The sequence below is a fragment of the Crinia signifera genome, chromosome 1 (genome assembly GCF_055691185.1).
Source record: "Crinia signifera chromosome 1, ASM5569118v1, whole genome shotgun sequence".
Classification (NCBI taxonomy): domain Eukaryota; kingdom Metazoa; phylum Chordata; class Amphibia; order Anura; family Myobatrachidae; genus Crinia; species Crinia signifera.
Genome location: NC_139217.1, coordinates 301,453,705 through 301,479,167, shown reverse-complemented (window position 1 = coordinate 301,479,167; position 25,463 = coordinate 301,453,705). Strand labels below are relative to the sequence as shown.

Sequence of the window (25,463 nt, the reverse complement as noted above, 5' to 3'; positions counted from 1 at the left end):
TTCATACTAGCAAACCTTGTCCAAATACATCCTCACCTGCCATCAAAACCTCTCCACATAACAGCGCCCATGAGACCTCCTTACATGAACAACAAATCTACCTCAACCCCTACAAGACAACCATCAACCCGTGCCACACGCTTTTGGCACCTCTCCAATTTACCTTTACAGCTCCTTGTCCTGTAGATGTCATTGTAATGATGTGTGTAGTCACTGTATTGCTTATCAGCCTATTATAGACACCAGAATGCTCCTCAAATAGCGAACAGTCAATAGAACGCTGTATGATCTGCATCTTTGTACCATGTACACATTAGGGTGTTGCCTATATTCGTTTAGTACAATTATATCTGCTTTGAATAAGATTCAGATGGGACTATAAGGTTACAGATCATTTTTCATACATTTTAGTGGAAAGATAACTCACATGCACATTACAAACATCAGGCCTGTGCAGTTTTAGTACTGCACGTGACTATCTTGCGATGACAGTAAAGCTGGGTACACAGATATTAAGAAACCACATTAAACAGGTTTAAAAAATCATAGTAACCAAGTAAAGCCTACCTTATCAAGATGTGGATGAGATGTGCTGATAACCAACTTGTCTTGCAAACTATATATAAAAAAAAAAACACTTTTTATGGACTCCATGAGAAGTCAGATTAAAAGTATTTGTATTTTAGAATTACATTTTAGTGTATTCATTTACTCCGGCATGATGAACAAAAGGACTGATGATATGTCTATAAAACAGGGACCCTGAGACACTTGTTAAAAAAAACACACTGTAACCTCTTCAATCAGACAGAAGTGTAAACACCCCTACATAAAATCTTAACTAGGCAATATATGGACATCCCAGTGGGATTTGCAGCCAAATATTGTCTACCAGATTACGTCCATGTGAATTGCAGAATACTCATCTCCAGGGGGTTCGCAAGGACTTCAAAACAAAACATCTGCAAGGTCTAAGCAGATCTGTGAGGGGTAAATTGGTAACAGTGGGCTTGAAAGAAAGGAGGGAAAGTGTGTGTGCAGACAAGATGCTGTCGTGAATGGGACTCTGCAGGAATTGTAGCAAGAAGGGTGTCAGGTTAAATCCCTCGCAGCTGGTTAATCCTGAAAGGATTGCTTTAGCTACAGTATTTAGTACCTTCCCTTACAGCAAATCTAAACTAAAGTGGAATTCATAGTCCTATTACAAAATAGCTTATTAAATAGGGTAATATCAACACCACAGAAATGTTACAAAAGTAACATTTATCACAATCAAATTATGCAGGTCCATGTGTTTAACTCCACTGGCTCTAAATGATTAATATGCATTAATGTATAAGGTAGCTGTACAAAAAAAAAGGAGAGGACAGGGTCAAAGATAGAACGCGTACTGTATAGTATGTCCTGTGTTGAAACTGCAAAACAATGATGGCTTTTCCCAAACCAGTCATGTAGTTTAGCTCAAGCCCACAAACATACTGATGGCCAACATGGCTGCATACAGATGACTAGAAATATAAACTGGGTACCAGCGCTTCCCTCTAAAAGATAAGCAGCTTCAATATAATCCTTGATTATACATTCAATTGTATGTTTTGATGAAGGGCTTAGATATATACTAATATTACTAAGTGATTCATCGCGTCCTACGGACGCTCTTCACACCGTCATAAGGGGCTCCTTAACCTGTGAACGCCTTTATTGCATGAAATATGGTTTGTATTATATGGAGGATTCCCTGCTGTGGGTGGGGGGGGGGGGGGTGCATGGGTACTGCGGGTGTTGATGGGCAGGTGCAGTGTTGTTTTGGCTGGGTGCAGGGGTACCATGTGCGTTGTGGAGGTGCAGGTGCGTGGGTGTATCTGTACCACGGTTGGGGGAGTGGCAGGTGCAGAGTTGCCGCAGGGGAGTGTGTATGGGCAGAACGGATGGTGTAATGGTTTTCATTACTGCCTCACAGCACTGAGGTCATAGGTTCGATCCCCACCATGGCCCTAACTGTGCAAAGTTTGTATACTCTCCCCGTGCTTGCCTGGGTTTACTCCGGGTACTCCGGTTTCCTCCCACAATCCAAAAATATACAGGTAGGTTAATTGGCTTCCAACAAAATTAACTCTAGAATGTCTGTGTGTGCATGTATATGTGGTAGGGAATATAGAGTGTAAGCTCCACTGGGGCAGGGACTGATGTGAATGTTCAAATATTCTCTGTAAAGCGCTGCGGAATTTGTATGCGCTATACAAGAAACTGTTAATAAATAAATGTGGGTGCTGTGGGTGTGGGAGGCGTGCGTGCGGGTGTGCTGTGGGTAGACAATGGTTTGGCATGGGTGAGGGATGGGGTCTGGACATGCTGTGGAATGGGGGAGAGGCTGGTGTGCTGTGTTACTGCCCTCTCTCACTGTGCCGCCTGCGCTCTATCACACTGACGCGCTCCCTCATCGTGCGGCCTGCGCTATATTATGCTGATGCCCTCCCTCTGGCTGCACACAATCCCTCACCATGTGGCCTGCCCTCTATCACGCTGACGCTCTATCACACTGACGCCCTCCCTCATCGTGCGGCCTGCGCTCTATCACACTGACACAATCTCTCACCGTGTGGCCTGCCCTCTATCACACTGATGCGCTCCATCACCCTACACTCTATCACATTGACACGCTCCCTCACCCAGCGCTCTATCACACTGACACAATCCCTCACCGTGTGGCCTGCCCTCTATCACACTGATGCCCTCCATCAACGTGCAGCCTGCACTGATGCGCTACCTCATTGTGCAGCCTGCGCTCTATTACACTGAGGCTCTCCCTCATTGTGCAGCCTATGCTCTATTACACTGACGCGCTCCCTCTTTATGCAGCCTGCGCTCTATCACACTGACGCGCTCCCTCATTATGCAGCCTGCGCTCTATTACACTGACGCGCTCCCTCATTATGCAGCCTGCGCTCTATCACGCTGATGCACTTCCGAACCCCCCCCCCCCCCCCCTGCAGCCTAACCCTTGTACTCTGTGTATGTGTGCGCTAAATAAATAACTGTTAATAATTAATAAATAATAAATAAAAGTTCACTTGCTGCCTAATAGGTTCCACTGTAACAAGATAATCAATGTTATTCACTTCACCAATCAGTTGTTCTAATGTTATGACTTACCAGTGTATATCATTCCACAACTTTGTTATTTCCTAAGGGGGATGCAGTCAGCATGTCAACAATGATTATATAACAATACTGGTCCCAGTGTCCTGACACAGTTCTAATGATACATTAAACCTAATAACCATGCAGGCATTACATCTATAAGCTTGCTCATAAAGCGGCATGTTTAATATTATGAAGCAAGCACAGTTAAAATGCTGAGACTATCATTGTCCCCTACCCACTTTCCCTATGGCACCCTTGGAATAGATAGTCACATACAGAGGTCACAAATATGCAAGCACATTGTTGTGACTGAGGTTTACCATATACTGTGTACACAATAATGCTGCACCCTTATGACAGGAAAGTGGGACAAAGGCTTTCATCTGCTCATGTCAGTAGGTGCGGCATGTAAAACTAATGAATGTAAATATCAGCAAAGGAAATATTTCTAGAAGTGATGACTATGACGGCAGATAAGAACCACTTGGCCCAGTTAGTCTGCCCTAAAAACATGCAAACTATTTTTTTTTTTGGTCAGGAGCCAATTAACCTACTGTGCCAATATATTTTTGGATTTGGGAGGAAACGGAATTACCTGGATGAAACCCACCCAAATACATGGAGATTATACAAACAACATATAGTTAGGGTCATGTTGGGAACCCATGTCCTCAGTGCTGTCAGGCAGTAATGGCAACCATTACACCTTCCGTACTGTAAATTAACAATAATACCACTAATGGCCTCTTGATCAAGTTTGTCCAAAATTGTGCATAGAGGATACATTACACTGTAAAATAGCTTTGTGTTTTTACAGAGTGAAGCTGGAATCAGAGCTTTGCAGCTGCACTTATAACTTGGCAGGGCATCCTGAGATAAGTAGTTCCACAGCATTTGTACAGCGATAAACATCAGAGGTACAGCATTACAGAGAATGGAAGATACTGTACCTAGCTAAACTTTACAGCTCTTATATATCACAGTGCAATTGTTGCTGCAGACTTTAACTGACAGGAAAGTTTTAAAAACATGTATTAAATATATACAGTACCTTTTACCAGACATATTGTCAAAGGCGTGCAAATCTAAAATCTCTGTTAAGTCCACCCTAGAAAACAAAAACATACAATAAAATGTTATATGGCATGTGAATCCTAAAATGGGAAAAATGGATGCAATGCGTCACTTACCCCTGTGACACCCAAATGTGTATGCTTACAGTAGTAATGGTCATTCACCATCAATGGTTGATTTTTAAAATCACCAGTGGTCTATGATCGAAGGTATCTACTTTTAACATTGATGGGGGGAGAACCAGATAAGTTTTTTTTTTTTCTCCAAAGTGGTCAGGATACAGACAGTGCAAAAAAGAAAAGGGGGGGAATAGTGTGAATAGCTTTGGGTGCAGTGCTGCCTTAAGATGTGTTAATACCTAAATAGATCTCGCAGGATCTATGGCTGAATACTGAAAAAAGGGGGTGGGATTAACGTTCTCTAGTGGCGCAGAGTGTACATAATGTGAGTGATGAGCACATATACAAAGTAATCAACATAAAGTGAAAAAAAAAAAATAGATCACATTTTTCCAAAGTAGTCCGTTCTTTTTTTTATGTCTCTGATTTACTTCAGTCCTGATGATCTTAGACGATCCTATAACGTCCCAGAGTTTAAGGTAAGTATTTCTTGTGGTGTTCCAACAAGTGACAGGTGATCGTTGCTCAACAAATATGTGAAAAAAATACAAATAAAACAAATGTGTAAATTATACGGTGTGCTGATTATTGATTGACAATGAATCAATCAATCAACACACTGTATCATTTAAACATTTCTTTTATTTTTTTCACATATTTGTTGAGCAACGATCACCTGTCACTTGTTGGAACACCACAAGAAATACTTACCTTAAACTCTGGGACGTTATAGGATCGTCTAAGATCATCAGGACTGAAGTAAATCAGAGACATAAAAAAAAGAACGGACTACTTTAGAAAACATTTTTTTTCACTTTATGTCGATTACTTTGTATATGTGCTCATCACTCACATTATTTACACTCTCTGCGCAACTAGAGAACGTTAATCCCACCCCCTTTTTTCAGTGGTCAGGATACAGAGCCTAGCCCCGCACCCTGACACCTGTGACGCCCCACACCCGGGATCTGATTGGCATGCAATTCAGTGCTCACTAAATCAGGGGAGCGCATCAGTGGGTGAACCTATACATGGTTCTCTTGCAGATGGATTCACACCATTGTGGTTATCAATCAATGGTACCATCAATGGTGACCCTCCGATGGCCATCCCTAGAATACAGCATGTCCTGCAAAAGGGAGGAAGGGTTTTGTAGGAAGGGGCATGGCTATGCACCCCAGACCCCCAATTGTATCACTGTGGAGGTCCAGGAGATGTCCTCAAATATACTGTACAATTTTAACAGTGTTTCCCAAACTTTGTTCTCACACAGTTTATGCTTTCCAGGTCCCTGTGGATTTTTAAGATGTGACAGTTGTTGGTACACAGTGCTACTGTTGAGGGAACTGGAAAATTGTAACTGTTACGGGTTGTTGAGGACAGAGTTTAGGAATTTTATAAGCATTAAGATATGAAAAACATGAAAATACTGCAAGAAACAAACAGACAATGGAATTTTCTAGTTCTACCTATGGGGCCCTTTAGCAAACAATATTTGCAGGTATTTCACCCAAAAACACCAGTTCATCTTGTTTGTATCTGCTGTGGCATAGGTCTCAAAATGTCTTCCAACATCCCCACATTTGTGTGTTGCAGCATTGTATACATGTGGGCCTTAGCCTTTCTCCAGACTTACACTGCAAAATGTTTAATTAGAAAATTGCTTTTCACGCAGCTTGCACCTCTTAAATACAGGGAGAATGCTATTGACATAATGCGATAATGAAACATTAGGTACATTGATTTTAAATTAAACAGAAAGTCTAAAACCAGCATGGAAGTATGCCGTGTAAACGGACATGACAGCCTGTACAGAAACTGATATACACTGCGGAAAGTCACGCCAGCAGGATACTGATTTCCCAGCAAGCAGCAGGCTACAGACAATGCAAATGTAGGATGCCTCAGGATTAAAGTATCTGAAAAGTGGAGCAGTAAACTGGTAAAACAGACCATGCACATTTTAATCATTCTTTGAAAAGACGGTCTTGTGAGAAGATTCTTGTTTCATTCTCTCATACAAAGCATTACAATTCCTTCTAAACTTTAACACTTTCACTAAATACTATTTACTAAATACTATTTATTTTTCACATAAAACGACTTGAACTGTGATGTGACAGAATACATTTGCAATGGCCGTAACCGAAATAGTCTGCAGGTAAACAAATAACACACAAGAAATATGAATAACTGCAGTAACATAATAGGACTCAACATCAGCTATCCCCATTATCTGTCCCACCACATTTCCCTGTGCGCAGTGCCAAAATCTATGTTTTCCCTGCAGTTTGCTGCCTGAAAGCATCGACAATTGGTCGAACTTCCCTGCTCAATACAAAGCCACGTATGGAAGGGACAGGCCACAAAATGGTTTGTGATAGTGCCCTTCTTGTGATGTTTTCTGCACAGCATCATACAAGCAGTAAGATGTGGCCAATGGTGATACAGAGGCAGCTTTATTAAGCCTGGTGAAGTGATAAAGTAGCCAGTGATAACAAACCCAGCTCATAACTGTCAATTTATAGGTCAGGTTTGCAAAAAGGTTTAGTAAATCTGAATGTTGTAATACATATATCTGATTGACAACTGCTGTATAGATTTTATAGACGATGATATCATGGAGAGAAGTATCTAAACATGTAACCCAATTTCCAATAAAATGTGTTAAATAATACAGTGCAAAGTTGAAACAAGTACCTTGATCTTTGAGTTTCTAGAACTTTCACCACTCCATTTATTGATCTGAAAAGGGAACCATAGTTACATAAGTCACAGATAACAGTATTTACAAAAAGCTGTATTTGTATTCTTCATAGGTCAACAGTCTGTAGCTCTATATTAACAATTACCAGTCTTTGATTGGTACTGACCAAGTGCAAAAATAAAGGAAACAGATATCTAGAAAAAACGACATAGAAACAGGAAAGCATATGCCCAATACCAACAAGTTATAATCACACAAAAAGAGATACAGCAAAAAAATATATTTACTTAAGTGAAGCAGTGAGGTAAAAGTCAGAGTAAAGCTGGGTACACACTAACAGATATATCTGCAGATCAACTGATCTTCAGATTTATCTACAGATGGCTCACGCAGCATGTTCTCCATTCAAACTGCCCGATCCATCGGAACCGACATCACAAGTGGGCGGGTGCATGCCAACTGAGTTGTCAATCACCAGCGGCTCCCGGTGTGGCTGTACACACAGCACGATGCACCAATATATCTCTTGATATATCGGGCATCGGCTGTGTTGCAGAGCCGACGCCATATATCAGTAAACAACGCCATTCACAGATATATCGCTTGGACACACTGGGCGACGGTGCATCGGCATATCGGCCATTCAATCAAGCAGCCAATATATCGGCCAGTGTGTACACACCTAGCAAGGAGGAGCAAAGAGACAACATCACATCAATGAGTAGCAGTGAGAAAAAGTTACAGCAAGGAGGAACAGTGAAACACAGTTACAGCGAGAAAAAGTGTAGTGCAAAGCCGTATGGTCCAAGGACTTTAATAAAGTGATCTGGAAGATTTCTAAAATACATTTTCTCTTTTTTTTTTTTTTTGCTTGAAAAGTATGTGATATTCTACTACAACCCCAGTACAGCTCTATTAAATTGTAATATATCATATACCTGACCACGGATCTTAGAGTATCCAGCTCTTGAATGGAGACTAGTTCTGTCTTGTTGATGACTATCACATCAGCCAGTGCTACTTGCCTAAAGGACATATAGAAGAGATTTTTGTTCTTTCAGGTCAGTATCTTCATTACATGTGTACTTTTCATTTGCTTATTAGAATAAAATTGTAGAGTTAACAAAATGTAAAAAAAAGTGCACACTAGGGGATAATTTAGAGTTTAGCTGAAAAGCGTTGGCCAAAATGACAACTATGTCTTGTGATGAATGTGTTGCTATACGCTTGTAAACCACTTGCACCAGTATTCTTAGCTCTGTGTATAAACTTGCAGTTGAAGATGTGAGCCAGGGGTATTTAGGAGTAAGTGTAGTAATGTAGAGGAGTGAAAACACAAGCCAATGATGTCTCTTTAGAAATGAGTAACATTTCACTGGATATATCTTTACGCTAGACATAAAGTTACATGTATCCAAATATGTACAGTGCGCAAAGGTCACGCCTACACACACAACTTTAACCCCTTCATGACAGAGCCAGTTTGTGCCTTCATGACAGAGCCCTTTTTTTCAAATCTGACATGTCTCACTTAAGTGGGGATAACTTTTTTTTGCTTTTACTTATCCCAGTGATTTTGAGATTGTTTTCTCGTGACACATTGTACTTCAAGTTAGTGGTAAATTTTCGTCGATACAGTCTGTGTTTTTTTGTGAAAAATACCAAAATATCGTGAAAAAATGGAAAATTTAGCAATATGCAAAATGTCACATTTTCTGCTTGTGAGACATATAATCATACCACTTAAAATAGTTAATAACTAACAAAGACCATATGTCTACTTTATGTTGCAATCATTATTTCAACCTCCTTTTCATTTTTTTGGACACTAGGAGGCTTCAAATATGACTAGCAAATTCTCAAATTTTCATGAAAATTTCAAACACTGATTTTTTTAGGGACCAGTTCAGTTCTGATGTGACTTTGAGGGACTTGTATGTGAGACACCCCCATAAATGATGCCATTTCAAAAACTGCACCCCTCACAGTATTCAAAACAGCATTTTGGAAGTTTGTTAACCCTTTAGGTGTTTCACAGGAATTAAAACAAAGTGTAGGTGAAATTTCAAAATTTCTTTTTTTTTGCAGAGTTTCAATTTTAATACATTTTTCTAACGAATACAGTAGATTTTACTAGAGAAATGTGACTAAAAATTGATTCCCCCAATTCTTTTGTTTTCAAAAATATCCTATATGTGGCCCTAGTGCGCACGTTGACCAAACCACAGGCTTCATAATAGAAGGAGCACCTACTTGATTTTGGAGCCTCCTTTTTATGAGATTTTTTTTTAGGCACCATGTAGGTTTCTAGGCACCATAAGTGCTAAAAGTTAGGAACCTCCCCCACAAGTCACCCCATTTTGCAATCTACACCCCTCAGGGAATTCATCTAGGGGTATAGTGTACATTTCAAACCCCCAGGGGTTTCACCAATTTTGGTACAACTGGGATGTGAAAATGGAAAATTACATTTTTTTACACAAACATGCAGTTCTGGCTCAAAATTTTTCATTTTCACAAGGAATGAAGGAGACAAAGCACCCCAAAATCTGTGCCCCAATTTCTCCCGAGTACGGCAATGCCTCACATGTGACCAAAAAATACCAGTTGGGTGCATGGCAGGACTCAGAAGGGAAGGAGTGATTTTTGGATTTTGCAGCACAGATTTTGGTGGAATGAATGGTGGGTGCTATGTTGCACCAATACAGTGGAACCCCCCCACAAGTCACCCCATTTTGCAAAGTACACCCCTCAGGGAATTCATCTAGGGGTATAGTGTACATTTCAAACCCCCAGGGGTTTCACCAATTTTGGTACAACTGGGATGTGAAAATGGAAAATTACATTTTTTTACACAAACATGCAGTTCTGGCTCAAATTTTTTCATTTTCACAAGGAATGAAGGAGACAAAGCACCCCAAAATCTGTGCCCCAATTTCTCCCGAGTACGGCAATGCCTCACATGTGACCAAAAAATACCAGTTGGGTGCATGGCAGGACTCAGAAGGGAAGGAGTGATTTTTGGATTTTGCAGCAAAGATTTTGGTGGAATGAATGGTGGGTGCTATGTTGCATTAGCAAGACTCCCAAAGCACCAATACAGTGGAACCCCCCCACAAGTCACCCCATTTTGCAAAGTACACCCCTCAGGGAATTCATCTAGGGGTATAGTGTACATTTCAAACCCCCAGGGGTTTCATCAATTTTGATACAACTGGGCAGTGAAAATGAAAAATTACATTTTTTTACACAAAAATGTACTTCTGGCTCAAAATTTTTCATTTTCACAAGGAATGAAGGAGACAAAGCACCCCAAAATCTGTGCCCCCATTTCTCCAGAGTACGGCAATGCCTCACATGTGACAAAAAAATACCAGTTGGGTGCATGGCAGGACTTAGAAGGGAAGGAGTGATTTTTGGATTTTGCAGCTCAGATTCTGGTGGAATTTTGGTGGGTGCTATGTCGCATTAGCAAGACCCCCCAAGCACCAATACAGTGGAACCCCCCCACAAGTGACCCCATTTTGCAAACTACACCCCTCAGGGAATTCATCTAGGGGTATAGTGTACATTTCAAACCCCCAGGGGTTTCACCAATTTTGGTACAACTGGGATGTGAAAATGGAAAATTACATTTTTTTACACAAACATGCAGCTCTGGCTCAAAATTTTTCATTTTCACAAGGAATGAAGGAGACAAAGCACCCCAAAATCTGTGCCCCAATTTCTCCCGAGTACGGCAATGCCTCACATGTGACCAAAAAATACCAGTTGGGTGCATGGCAGGACTCAGAAGGGAAGGAGTGATTTTTGGATTTTGCAGCACAGATTTTGGTGGAATGAATGGTGGGTGCTATGTTGCGCCAATACAGTGGAACCCCCCCACAAGTCACCCCATTTTGCAAAGTACACCCCTCAGGGAATTCATCTAGGGGTATAGTGTACATTTCAAACCCCCAGGGGTTTCACCAATTTTGGTACAACTGGGATGTGAAAATGGAAAATTACATTTTTTTACACAAACATGCAGTTCTGGCTCAAAATTTTTCATTTTCACAAGGAATGAAGGAGACAAAGCACCCCAAAATCTGTGCCCCCATTTCTCCAGAGTACGGCAATGCCTCACATGTGACAAAAAAATACCAGTTGGGTGCATGGCAGGACTTAGAAGGGAAGGAGTGATTTTTGGATTTTGCAGCTCAGATTCTGGTGGAATTTTGGTGGGTGCTATGTCGCATTAGCAAGACCCCCCAAGCACCAATACAGTGGAACCCCCCCACAAGTGACCCCATTTTGCAAACTACACCCCTCAGGGAATTCATCTAGGGGTATAGTGTACATTTCAAACCCCAAGGGGTTTCACCAATTTTGGTACAACTGGGATGTGAAAATGGAAAATTACATTTTTTTACACAAACATGCAGTTCTGGCTCAAAATTTTTCATTTTCACAAGGAATGAAGGAGACAAAGCACCCCAAAATCTGTGCCCCAATTTCTCCCGAGTACGGCAATGCCTCACATGTGACCAAAAAATACCAGTTGGGTGCATGGCAGGACTTAGAAGGGAAGGAGTGATTTTTGGATTTTGCAGCTCAGATTCTGGTGGAATTTTGGTGGGTGCTATGTCGCATTAGCAAGACCCCCCAAGCACCAATACAGTGGAACCCCCCCACAAGTGACCCCATTTTGCAAACTACACCCCTCAGGGAATTCATCTAGGGGTATAGTGTACATTTCAAACCCCCAGGGGTTTCATCAATTTTGGTACAACTGGGCAGTGAAAATGAAAAAAATAAATTTTTTACACAAAAATGTACTTCTGGCTCAAAATTTTTCATTTTCACAAGGAATGAAGGAGACAAAGCACCCCAAAATCTGTGCCCCCATTTCTCCAGAGTACGGCAATGCCTCACATGTGACCAAAAAATACCAGTTGGGTGCATGGCAGGACTCAGAAGGGAAGGAGTGATTTTTGGATTTTGCAGCACAGATTTTGGTGGAATGAATGGTGGGTGCTATGTTGCACCAATACAGTGGAACCCCCCCACAAGTCACCCCATTTTGCAAAGTACACCCCTCAGGGAATTCATCTAGGGGTATAGTGTACATTTCAAACCCCCAGGGGTTTCATAAATTTTGGTACAACTGGGCAGTGAAAATGAAAAAAATAAATTTTTTACACAAAAATGTACTTCTGGCTCAAAATTTTTCATTTTCACAAGGAATGAAGGAGACAAAGCACCCCAAAATCTGTGCCCCCATTTCTCCAGAGTACGGCAATGCCTCACATGTGACCAAAAAATACCAGTTGGGTGCATGGCAGGACTCAGAAGGGAAGGAGTGATTTTTGGATTTTGGAGCACAGATTTTGGTGGAATGAATGGTGGGTGCTATGTTGCATTACCAATACAGTGGAACCCCCCCACAAGTGACCCCATTTTGCAAACTACACCCCTCAGGGAATTCATCTAGGGGTATAGTGTACATTTCAAACCCCCAGGGGTTTCATCAATTTTGGTACAACTGGGCAGTGAAAATGAAAAAAATAAATTTTTTACACAAAAATGTACTTCTGGCTCAAAATTTTTCATTTTCACAAGGAATGAAGGAGACAAAGCACCCCAAAATCTGTGCCCCCATTTCTCCAGAGTACGGCAATGCCTCACATGTGACCAAAAAATACCAGTTGGGTGCATGGCAGGACTCAGAAGGGAATGAGTGATTTTTGGATTTTGCAGCTCAGATTCTGGTGGAATGAATGGTGGGTGCTATGTGGCATTAGCAAGACCCCCGAAGCACGGTGAAATGATGAACCTAATAATCCATAGATGTGTGGTATATTTTGAAACACTCCTTTATACATAGGCCGGGTTTGTCGGGGCAAGTTTCACAGTGGAAAATAGTTTCCTTTCTTATTCCCTTTTTATAGCAAACTTTGCACCTTTTTTGTGTCCTGCCCTTTCTTGCAGTGGAGGGGATTTCGTTGGGAAAATGCTGCCCTGGTACAATACGGGGGCCAGTACTAGAAGTACTGGGGCCCTCTGCCTGCTGATTCCCAAATATTAGGCTCTTTATGACTTCCTCTTGAAAGTGCATAAATGTCCCCCTCTGGCCGGTAGAACGGAATAGCACGTAAGCGTTATACAGTGCCATCTGGATGATATACACGGCCAGCTTCTTGTACCAGATATTTGTTTTCCGCAGGGCACTGTACGGCTTCAGTACCTGATCTGAAAGATCCACTCCGCCCATGTACTTATTGTAATCTAGGATACAATTTGGTTTTGAGGTGTGGGTACTGGTACCTCGTACAGGGATGGAGGTGGTACTGTCTCCATGAATTGTTGTCAGTATAAGGACATCCCTCTTGTCCTTATATTTGACCAACAACATATTTTCGGTGCATATTCCCCTGCTTTCACCCCTTCTCATTACTTGGGCAATGTGCGTTTTGGGGAGGCCTCTTTGGTTCTTGCGCACAGTACCGCAAGCTGCTGTACCTCTTGAACCAAGGGCCTTAAACAGGGGGATGCTGGTGTAAAAGTTATCCACATAGAGGTGATAACCCTTATCCAGGAAGGGGTGCATTAAATCCCAGACAATTTTTCCACTAACACCTACGAGGGAGGGGGGGCATTCTGGTGGTTCAATTCTTGAATCCTTCCCTTCATATACCCTAAACTTGTGGGTGTACCCTGTGGTGCTTTCACACAGCTTATACATTTTTAGGCCATACCTTGCCCTCTTACTGGGAAGGTACTGGCGGAATTTAACCCTTCCTTTAAAATGTATAAGGGACTCGTCGATACTAATACATTTATCAGGGATGTATAGCTCTGCAAATTTGGCACTGAAATGATCAATGACCGGCCTGACTTTGAATAGCCTGTCAAAGGTGGGATCATCTCTGGGTGGGCACTGTGCATTATCGGTGTAATGTATAAATTTATGGATTGCCTCAAAACGAGCCCGGGGCATGGCCATACGGTGAAATGGGGTGCTGTACAGAACATCTGTACTCCAATATTGCCTAATTTGTGGCTTTTTTACTATGCCCATATGTAACACCAGACCCCAAAACGTCATCATCTCTACTGCATCTACAGGGGTCCACCTAGCAAATGATGACGTGGGGTTTTGAGCAATAAACTGCTGGGCATATAAATTAGTTTGGTCCACCATTAAATTTATTAAATCATCAGAGAAAAATAATTTGAAAAAGTCAATTTCTCTGAGACCTGTTGAATCAAATTGGATTCCTGGGATGGCCAAAAACTCAGGAACCTGGGGCTCAAAATTGTCTGGTGGTGGGGTCCATACGAGATCAATTATTGGGGGGGGGGTCTCAGCTGCTCTACGGGGGCGTCTTTGAGGGGGTCCCTCATCACCAGAGGAGGAAGAAGAGCTTAAGACGAATCCTTCAAATTCCCCGCTTGCCTCACTTGCTGTGTCAGAGTCAGAGGCAAGCATGGCATATGCCTCCTCCACTGAATACATTCTTCTGGATGACTGGGATGACATTTGGGATGACATTTGGGATGCCATTTATATTTTTGTGTTACTGGTAGTGAAATGTTTCAACACGTGTATAGTGTAGGGGGGGGTACAAACTTTATTTCAACCCGGGGGGTATGTAGTGTGTAGTGTGTATGTAGTGCAGAAAAAAAAAATACAAAAAAAAAAAAATTGAAGGGTTAAAAAAAAAAAAATGGAAGGGGTTAAAAAAAAAAAAATGGAAGGGGTTAAAAAAAGAAAAAATGGAAGGGGTTAAAAAAAAAAAAAGGTCCTGCGCCAAAAATTGAGCACAGATGTTGGTCAGTAACGTCCGTCACTGAACAGCGCTCAAAGGCAACAGGAATTTGATCAAAAAAAAAAAAAAATAGATCAACCCTGTGCCGAAAAAGCTGATCAGTGATGTACGTCACTGATCAGCGCACAGTGGCCACAGGACACACACAAAATCACAGTGTGTGTAAAAAATTTTTTTAAAAAAGACCCCACAGCACTCACAAAAAATAAAAAAAGGTGATCAGTGATGCGACACTGATTACCAGTGAGGGGCAGCAGGTGCACAACCTTTGGTGCAACTGACAGTGCAACTGGCAGCAACTGACAGGTATATATAAAAAAACCTCTGTACCCCCAAAAAGTTGCTGATCACCTCAGATATACTGTAGTGATCAGCACAAAAGGCGGGGGCAGCAGACACAAAATTTAGCACTCTCTATCACTCTCTGTCACTATCTCTCTCTATCTCTCTATCTCTCACTATCTATCACTCTATGACACTGCAGCAGCAGCACTGACAGGTATATATATATAAAAAAAAACCTGCGCCCCCAAAAAGTTGCTGATCAGTTAATTTATACTGATCAGCACAAAAGGGGGGGCAGCAGTCAGTTATATAAAAATATATAGCACAATCTGTCACTATCTCTCTATCACTCTCTATCTCTCTCTCTCTATCTCTCTCTATCTATCTATAGCTCTATCACACTGCAGCAGCACAAAATATAGCACTAGGCCTCTCTATCTCTCTCTATCTCTTTCAGTTATATAAAAAATATATAGCACAATCTGTCACTATCTCTCTATCTCTCTCTCTCTATCTCTCTCTATCTCTCTATCTATAGCTCTATCACACTGCAGCAGCACAAAATATAGCACTAGGCCTCTCTATCTCTCTCTATCTCTCTCTCTCTATCTCTCTATCTAATAACTCGCAGCAGCACAAGATATCACAGGATGTCACAAGATGTCACAAGAATAAGCAATATCTAGGCAGTGATCAGGTAAGTATTTGGATGGGTTCTGGTCAGTAGTGGCGGCAGCTGGGCACGGTGACCGCACTGCACGCTATTCCAGACCGGAATGGCGTCTGCAGTGCAGTCACCGTTAGTTTAAATCCCCCTCCTTGGCTGTGATTGGTCCGTCGGTCCGACAAACCAATCACGGCCTTTGGGGGCGGGCGGGGTGAGGTGGGGTGACACCAGTGTCACCCTTACACCCCGCGGTGATTGGTGCTGTACTTTACAGCACCAATCACCTCTGATCCCGTGTCACCGGCGAACGTTATTCGCCGGTGACACAGAAAACGCTGTGAATGGCTGTTCACACTGAACAGCCAATCACAGCGATCGCCGACGGGGGGGCGGCATCGCAGCCCCCCCTGGGCATGCACGGACATGTCTGCTGTCAGGGACAGCAGACATCGTCCCTCTGTCACTGCGTCTCTAGACGCAGTGACAGTTTTAAGCCATGACGTATATATACGTCAACGGTCGGGAAGTACTTCCCGGCCATGACGTATATATACGTCAAATGTCGTGAAGGGGTTAAATCATGCTCTAGGTATGAGGTAACTATTTCATATGTAGACATTTTTCATACCAAAATTAAAAAGTTGAATAGAAAAAAGAATTGCAGCACTCACTCCGTGCCACCTGTACCACGATAGTTTATTTAATCTTCTGTTGGAAGGCACCGGGGCCGCTGCTTATGCTGTTCTTGGATTACACTATATATAACATCCAGTATGAAGCTGACACTCCCCTTACAGCAGGTGGCTTCCAACACGGCACTCCAGGGACTTATATAGTGAAAAAAACTTTTATTTAAACACAACGTTTCGAGACACTAAGTCTCGTCGTCAGATGATATGTGATGATATATATATATATATATATATATATATATATTGACACACACACACAAACACACACATTTGCCACAGAACAAGAAATATACAGGTTACCTAGCAGCTTCGTTTATAAATCCTTCAGGTTTCTCTTCTGTTAGGTGCTTAAAAACAACAACAAAAACGGTTACATTGCATATGGCTTGCTTAATTTATTTCTAGGTTTTTTTTACTCCTCTAGGGAGCGAGTTATGCATCTGCACACCGTTGGTTTTGAGTGGTGTTTTTGGAGAGACCCCTAATTTTTATATAGCTTATGGGGGTGCTGTTCCTCACAGTCAAATATACAATATAAGAGAAAAGAGGGAAAGGGACTGTTTGATGGGGAACACACTGAAGAATGTACAAAGTTAAAATATAACCTTTAATGGTTTATTTAACATTTCCTGTATCTTAAGATACAGGAAATGTTAAATAAACCAATAAAGGTTATATTTTAACTTTGTACATTCTTCAGTGCGTTCCCCATCAAACAGTCCCTTTCCCTCTTTTCTCTTATATTAATTTATTTCTAGCAAGATAATAAAATATTGACAATGTATTGTTAAATATTAAAAGGATGCAATTGCTTAATTAATAGTAGTCATTCCAAAAGCAAATCTACAATGTGTACATTTTATAATATGACAAATACGCTGAAGACAAGTCTATTCTAATACAGCATTTCCGGTTCATACCCAGGATTTTTGACCCATGATTTTGTCAGGTCTCCACTTTCTTGTCCACATTTCCACTGCACTGTATTCACAGGTTTTTCCCCGATTGGAAACCATTTCAATTTATAGGGAAAACTCTGGAAAGTGGGGCAGCGGGCAAAGGGGTCTATTTACGAAGCAGTGAAAAAAGTAGAGACGTGAGCCAGTGAAGGAGTTACCCATGGCAACCAATCAGCAACATTTATCAAGGGCGTTCTATAAAATTATATGTAGCAGCTGACTGGCTCACGCTTTTTTACTGCTTCATTAGCCCTCTTCACAGCTTGCAATACAACAACGCATATAAATCAGCAGATGGGGTAAAGAGGGGGATAAAGGGAACAATAGGTTAGTGAGGCAGAACTAGTGAACATGTGAGTATAATCTTAGCAAAGTGTGTATCTATTAAGTACAAGTGTATAGTGTAAATGTACTTACAAATATGCTGTAAAATGAAAATACTTATAGTCTGTATAAGGGGACGCTTTTCTTATTTCTCTTCTAAGCCATTTTATACCTAGAAACCATCCCTAAAATACACGACTGTGTGGCATTTACCCGTGGCAGAAACACAAAATGCTAAGAGTGGACATGTCAGACCCAGCGAGGAGGCGTCTGTCATGTCATATCATCCAATCATTTGGCCATGATGAAAAAATAAATATTTCAGATCCCTAGGTGACAGTCCCATTAGCGTGATCGCCCATGATATCAATTACCACTTCAGTTTCAATTTAGCAGTGTGGTGACACAGCAACGTCTCTTGGAGTGGCCTGTGGTGAACCGGGTCTGCCAGGCATGACACTCTTTAAATTGCTCCCTATTGTTCTACTGTCACTGCTTGTACTGGCTTGAAAGGAACCCAGCGATATTCAGCGATTGAGGTCAAGGCTTGCAGGCAAAGAAATTGAACAGGCTAGCGAATGTACTGCCGGAAAGTGAAAAGTTACTCCTCTCTGCAACAGCCCAGCTCTCAGGAGTTCCGCTACGATGACAGAATTCCAATTTAGTGCTGATGGATGGTTACAGAATCTGAAAGGTTTGGAGGGCCTGACAAAGATGTTCCATTTTTAAGACTTATCTGTTACTTATATTGTTTTTACTTTTTGGCATTATTTACCAACAGCCATATGACTCAGAAATGTCAAGAAATACACCACTGTGCATAAAATTGGGTAAAAGCAAAAAGAAACAGAATGGGAGGATGGATGCAAGAGAGAGCGAGCAAATGCTAATAAATAAAGTCTACAACATATAAACATTCAAACAACCGATTAGTAATACAGTTAGAATAATAAGTAACTTTATCAATTAACATTACATATCCGGAGGGCAAGTGAAATGTTTTGTGAGAGATTGTGCTGAAGTAGTCATACCACACAGAATACTGACTCTGATTACCTCATTTTGCCTGGACAAAATACAAACAGAATATTAGATGCTGTAGTTTAAACTAAGGCTGGGTACACAATTGGTATGTGGTCATTAGGTCGACAGTCTCTAGGTTGACTACTAATGGTTGGCAGGCAAAAGGTCAACAATTGAAAAAGCTCGGCATGGTGAGATGTTGACACAAGCAAAAGGTCCACATGAGTGCTTCGTGATTTACTTATTTTTTAAACCAACTTGCTCTACTGTACCATCCCAATGGGCATAGAGGGAGAATAGAATAGTGTGCCAACTGCAGCTAGGCACCATGTCTGAAGCATGGCGAGCGCGGCAAGCACACTAATACAGTGTCCCTGTTGACATATGTTGACACTGTCAACCGTTTCCATGTCGACCTTTTGCTTGTGTCGACCCTTTGGGACCTGTTGACCTTTACATGTTGACCAATAGGGGTTGACCTATTGACTGTCAACCAAATGATCCATACCATACACACTTAGGAGCAAATTTATGAAAGCTTCTAAAAATCAAAAGAGGTGATGTTGTCCATCGCAACCAATCATATTCTGTCTTTTATTTTCTAGTATGCAAAAGAGAAATGATAGACAGTATCTGATTGGTTGCTATGGGCAACATCACCTCTTGTTTTTAGAAGCTTAAGTAAATTTACCCTTTAGACTATATTGGCAGGACAAATCATCTGATGGTCTCATATGTACCCATGATTGAGTGCTCCTGTGGGTCGCAAGCAACATTTTCCTGTAGGCCTTGCTGCAAGGCCAACCTAAAGATATCATGTGTGACCTGGTGCGAAGCAATGGAAGACGGAACAAGATGTAATTCTGTGGGTTATTGCATAGCTTAGTGTATGGTGCAGGGCAAAGGGAAATAGTCCCGACAATCAGCTCTATTGCCTGTCACCCTAGTGTGTACCCAGTCTTACACTAGATATGGCTGGGTCTATGGACACAAAGGTACCAACTGGGAAACGACACGCTATAGATTTGTGTAACACTTAGCTGTTATATATTTAGATGTTGCTGCCTTTTCTACAGTTTATGATAAACGGCATTCAAAAGATCTCCTATAGACATACATTAACCTTTAGGGCAGTATTCAATGCTCCCGATTCACCGATTTTTTTTTCTTTCGGTTAATCGGGCTGTTTTCACTAATTGCGGTGAATCTTTTTAATGGGGTTTTCACTGGGATTCGCCAAGAGTGTATTCAATGCTAGGATGAAGAACTGCTTTCAGCATGATTTTCGCCATGATTCACTGTTTTGCATTCAACATCTTTTTAAGGTGAACTGGAATGTGATCTTTTAAAATAAAGGTTTTTGTTGTTTTTTTAGGTGAAAAAAATATGAAATTTTATTCTGTGAAGGGACATGCTATTTTTATTCATGTGATTGTAGCACATGAATAAATACATTTTTAATGAATCATTTTTATTGAGGTTTTATGCAAGTATCAAAAAGTTTGACATGACAACCATAATATAACGCAGATCAAAAACCGGTACAGTTACATAGTCATTGGTTAAAGAATACGGGGGAAGAAATAAAAAGGGGAAGGAGGGGGAAAGTGTTACAGGATATGTTATACTATAGGATATAATCATATCTAGATCTCATTAATTCAGACATGCTGCTGTTATAAATCATACAAATAGCGAACTGGTAACAATAAAATCATGAGCACAATCAGGAGGGATGTCTTTCGGGTTATCATTTGCTAAGGTACAATTTCTACATAACTATGAGGAAAAAGAAGGGGAGTGTAAGCTGTCAATTGAGGGGTTAAGTATTTAGGAAGTCTGAGTAGAGTCGACAGTTTAGTATAAAGACCATTTAGCCCATTTAGTTCTGGTAAGAGGTGAAGGGGGATTGTATGGACTGGGGGCTGGTTCACATATAAAGTGCTTGTGAATTTTGGCTTATATACCTTGAATGGAGGGGATAGTTGGCATTCTCCAGTGCTGGGCTATAGCAGCCTTAGAGGCAATAAGTATATGGCCAAGGATATAGCTCGAGTACATGCGGGTGAGAATAGTGAAATAATGCGATCAAGGGGCTCAAGGGAACATGATAACCCAGTACCTTCGATATTAGATCAGAAATTGCTGTCCAGAGTGTTTGAATGTGAGGACAGTTCCAAAATCATGTAATATGCTCACGATCTGTCCGCATCCTCTCCAGCAGTAGGGCGAGGCTTCGGGCCAGATTGTATGTAAGAGTTCGGGGGGCAAGGTAGACTCTGTGGAAGAGTTTGAGAAACATCTCTGTGTGGGAGACACATCTTGAGATTTTAAAACAGGATGAGAAAATTCTTGACCAGATTTCTGTATCAAAAACATCTCCAAGGTCTCTCTCCCAATTGGTCTGAGAGGGAAATACTAGATTCATGGATTCTGTTATAATAAGACCATACCATCTCGAGATGTTTCCCCGGCTTAATTTAGCGTTTATAAGAAGAGAGATTTGTTTCAAGTAGGTCTTGGGGATTAGGGGTTTATCGTGGAATGTAGAGAGCCAACTTCTAATTTGGAGATACTTATAAATGTCTTGTTTTGGGAGTTGGAAGCGTTCTTGGAGTTGGGAGATCGAGAGTAGGGTGTCCTGTGCTTGAATGTCTTGGAGAGACATAAGACCTTGTGACCTCCACGAACTCAGGTCTAGATTTGGAATCATATACGCAATAGATTGGAGGGATAAGTATGGGGCAGGACTTGAAAGATTTGGTTGGGTCTTACAAAGTTTGTGCCACAGGGACAAAGTGGTGGTAATTGCTTTACATGTGATAGCTGAAGGGGATAGCCAGAGCAAGTCTAATAATTGAAAGGGAGATATGACATTTCGTTCCATACTAACCCAAGGTTTAAGGAATTTCGTATTAGCCCAATCTCTAGTTTGCCTTAGAATGCAGGCCGCATGATATTTTTCTAGATCTGGGTAAGCTATTCCCCCTTTATCTTTTGGAGCAGTAAGAATGGATCTGGCGATTTTAGCTTTCTTCTTTCCCCAAACATAAGATAAAAGAATACGGTTAAACTTATTGCAGATTGATTTGGGAAAAGGGCGAGGGATGGTTCTGAATAGATACATGAGTTTGGGAAGGAGAATCATCTTGGCCGCCGCTACATGCCCCATCCACGAAACATCCCGCAAAAGCCATTCCGTAGTTAAAGTCTCAAAGGCTCTGAGTAGAGGGTCAAAGTTACAGGGTATTAGGTCAGAGTCTCTAGCAAGATGTACACCGAGGTATTTAAGAGATTTGTTTTGCCAAGCATATTTGTAATGGGCTTACATGGATTGAATAGATTCAGTCGAAATATGTAGTGGGAGGGCCTCTGTTTTGTTAGTATTTAGTTTGTAGTAGGAGACTTGTGTGTAAAGATCTAGGACAGAGTGTAATCGTGGGAGAGATGATTCTGGGTTTGTGAGACATACTAAAATGTTGTCAGCAAATAGACATACTTTGTGCTGGAACCCCCCTAGTAATGGACCTGATATTAAGGGGTCGTTTCGGATAAATTCTGCCAGTGGTTCTACAGCAAGAACAAATATTAACGGGGAAAGGGGGCAGCCTTGCCTAGTACCGTTGGTTATGTCAAAATTTGTGGATTGGCAGCCATTGGTGAATACTTTGGCTGATGGGCGGGAGTATAGAGCTAATATGGCATCAAGAATATAACCTTTAATTCCAAATTTCTGTAGCGTCTGTTGCATATAATTCCAGTGCAGCCTATATTTTATTTATTTTTTTACACATTCGCCAGCAGTGGGCGGGGAGCTGCTCATTAGATATTCACTTCACACTTGTCCCGCTCATTACATATGCACGAGCGGGACCAGAGCAGCGGCTCCTCCACAGGGATTGGATAACGGATTATTCCATATTTCAGAATATTTTTATATTTCAATGATGTATCTTGAGGTATCTTTAGGTATCTTGCATTTATGTTGTAAAAACACATCAAATACATGAAATACACACAAATATATTTTATTTGTGCATAAAACAAGGTTTCAAAACATGAAACAGAGTTTGTGTACTATCTCAGATACTGAATTTAAATGGCAAGCAATCATTTTCTTGCACATATTTAGTGCCAGTTAGATCTGTTGTCCCCAGTAGTGCTGTTACAGATGTCCCCAGTAGTGGACAGCAGTTTTCACTTTCTGGAATGTATGGTTTTCAGAATAATTTGGATAAGGGATACTCAACCTGTACCACTATTACACTGATTCTTCTCAGCAGACTTTTTCATCTACCATAATTGCATTATTGTGTATTGTAAAACTTACAATTAGGTACAGTACTTACTTGCAATGCATATTTGGCGTCAACCAATGATACTATGCCTGTGGAAAGTATAAATCGTTGTAAAGCAATGTAGTAGTTCAAACTCACATTTATTGTAGGATGTTTAAGAATGAAATAAAAAAAATCATATTAACCCTTTGAGTGCCAACATCTCTGTGAGAGATGCACAAAATATGAGTGCCAACAGCTCTTTGAGAGATATGCTAAATATTGGCTAAAAAAAAAAAAAAAACAGCATTGCCCACATTTGTTATATGAATTCAAATTAAAAATGCTGTGTAAAAAAAAAACATTATATTTCCTGTTTAAGGTAAACATTACAGGACATTATGATGAATAAAAATGTTTGCTTGGCAATTTTCACACCAATTTTGACAAAATCACTTGGCACTCAAAGGGTTAAAAACAAGTTCCACTAAAGAAGAGTATGCTAAATGGTTACAGCTGTAAATAGCACAAATTAAAGCTAGATTTTCAGCATTTGCATGCAAAAGCCAATGTCTAGATTCTGGTGTTACTAGTAATACAGAGATTTCCTGTAGTTGGATTATGTAAGCTCAGTATAACACATACAAGCCTGTATGCAGTGACATACATAGGCAAACATATACAGTGATGAACAAGCAGATAATGGCACATACTGTAAATTATTCGAATTTTGATGTACACACCACTGACTGTAGACTCTACGATCTGATTCTGGGATGGGACGAGATGCTATACAGGGGGGCATGAGGTTGTAAGACAGGGGGGTGGGCATGAGATGAGAGGCTGTAAGACACACAAGGGTGGCATGAGGATGGAAGACACACAAGGGGGGCATGAGGCTCTAAAATTGTTTCTTTAACTTCCTGTATTTTGTACAAATGTATATTAAACACACCACTAGTCATATGATAGAAAATGTAAAGTAAAAGAGAATATGTTACTATATATATATATATATATATATATATATATATATATATATATATATATATATATATATATATATATAACATATAGTTTTGCTTTTAAAGTTCTAATTCTATGGGATCACAGGCCACAGTCCCAATAAAGGCCACCTCTGACCTGTCAATGTGATTTTCTCTGAAATTTAACATACGGTCAAGGGCGGATTGCCCATTCCTGACACAGGGATATTTGCAGAGAGGCCATCTATGCTGTGGGGCCAAATGCTGGATGCAGCCCTGCTACCAGTGTTCCCTCTAAGCTGTGCGCATGTGCGCGCGCACACAACTCGACAAACGTGCGCACAGACATTACAACAGAGCGCACAAATTCAGCAGTGGTCCCTTTTTTGCAGTGGACTCAATGTGTGTTTCACCCATTAACTACATTGTGTGCTGTGTTTTGAATGTTTAAATGTTTAATATCATTTTGAAGTAAAGTTAACACAAATGCTGAACGTCATTTTCCAGTTATATATAAGTGACGCACAAAATTTTTAATTTCCTTCCAAAGTTGCACAGCCAAAATCTTTTGCCGCACACAGCCTTCGTAAAATTAGAGGGAACATTGCCTGCCACCAGTAGTGCATCACTGACCACAGCTTAGGAGAGCTTCTGAAACCAATAGAATAGGCTGCTCTCTACAAAACACATCTTCTCCAGTTATACACACACACATATTCCCCCATCTGCTGCACCCCCTGCATGTCCCTATCTTCTGTTGTAACCACACATCTCCAAACCACACCCACACCCCCACACACATCAGTGGTACCCCCGACCTCCTTGAACAGGTTTCCCTTTCCCACTCACCTTACTCCCCTTCACCAAAAAAATCACAAACACAGAGATTCCCTCTCCTGCCCTCTCTCTCTTTACAGCTCCAAACACCACCATATGTTACCACCAAACCCCCTTTCGCCTCACAGGTTTCACTGTAATGCTTTCTCTCCCCACACAGGTTCCTCCCTCCTGCTCTCTTTCCTCTCAAAGCTACAAAACGACCCCCAATCTGCAGCATCCTCAATGTGGGAGCCACATCTTATTAAGGAAAAAAGCCACAAAAAATCATCCAGATTGCCTGTAGCTCCACTGGTTATGGTATTTTAGATCTACAATGTCTAGGTCTACGGTCATAAGGTCGACAGGGTCAAAAGGACGACAGGGTCAAAAGGACGACAGGGTCAAAAGGACGACAGGGTCAAAAGGACGACAGGGTCAAAAGGACGACAGGGTCAAAAGGTCGACTGGGTCAAAATGTCGACAGGGTCAAAAGGTGGACATGAGTTTTTCATGTTTTTTTGTGTCTATGTCGACATAGAACGGTATGGACACCGTCTAATTTTACTGCACCCCCTC

The 25,463-nt window shown here is 41.1% G+C and overlaps 2 protein-coding genes across 5 annotated transcripts in view; both read right to left on the bottom strand.

Moving 5' to 3' along the window:
* The window catches only part of LOC146077701 (zinc-regulated GTPase metalloprotein activator 1A-like), a 63,336-nt gene that overhangs the window by 18,508 nt on the left and 19,365 nt on the right, over nt 1–25,463 (bottom strand). For all 4 annotated transcript variants that reach the window (XM_083186059.1, XM_083186060.1, XM_083186057.1 and 1 more), the window contains 6 exons: nt 23,155–23,192; nt 16,800–16,846; nt 7,983–8,069; nt 7,038–7,082; nt 4,196–4,252; nt 568–616 (listed from right to left, as the gene is read on the bottom strand). In XM_083186059.1, coding sequence (XP_083042185.1) covers nt 568–616; nt 4,196–4,252; nt 7,038–7,082; nt 7,983–8,069; nt 16,800–16,846; nt 23,155–23,192 — 323 coding nt within the window. The remainder of the gene's footprint in view (nt 1–567; nt 617–4,195; nt 4,253–7,037; nt 7,083–7,982; nt 8,070–16,799; nt 16,847–23,154; nt 23,193–25,463) is intronic.
* Nucleotides 1–25,463, bottom strand: part of LOC146077655 (putative G-protein coupled receptor 21) — a 106,494-nt gene that overhangs the window by 62,427 nt on the left and 18,604 nt on the right. The gene's annotated exons all lie outside the window — the stretch shown is intronic.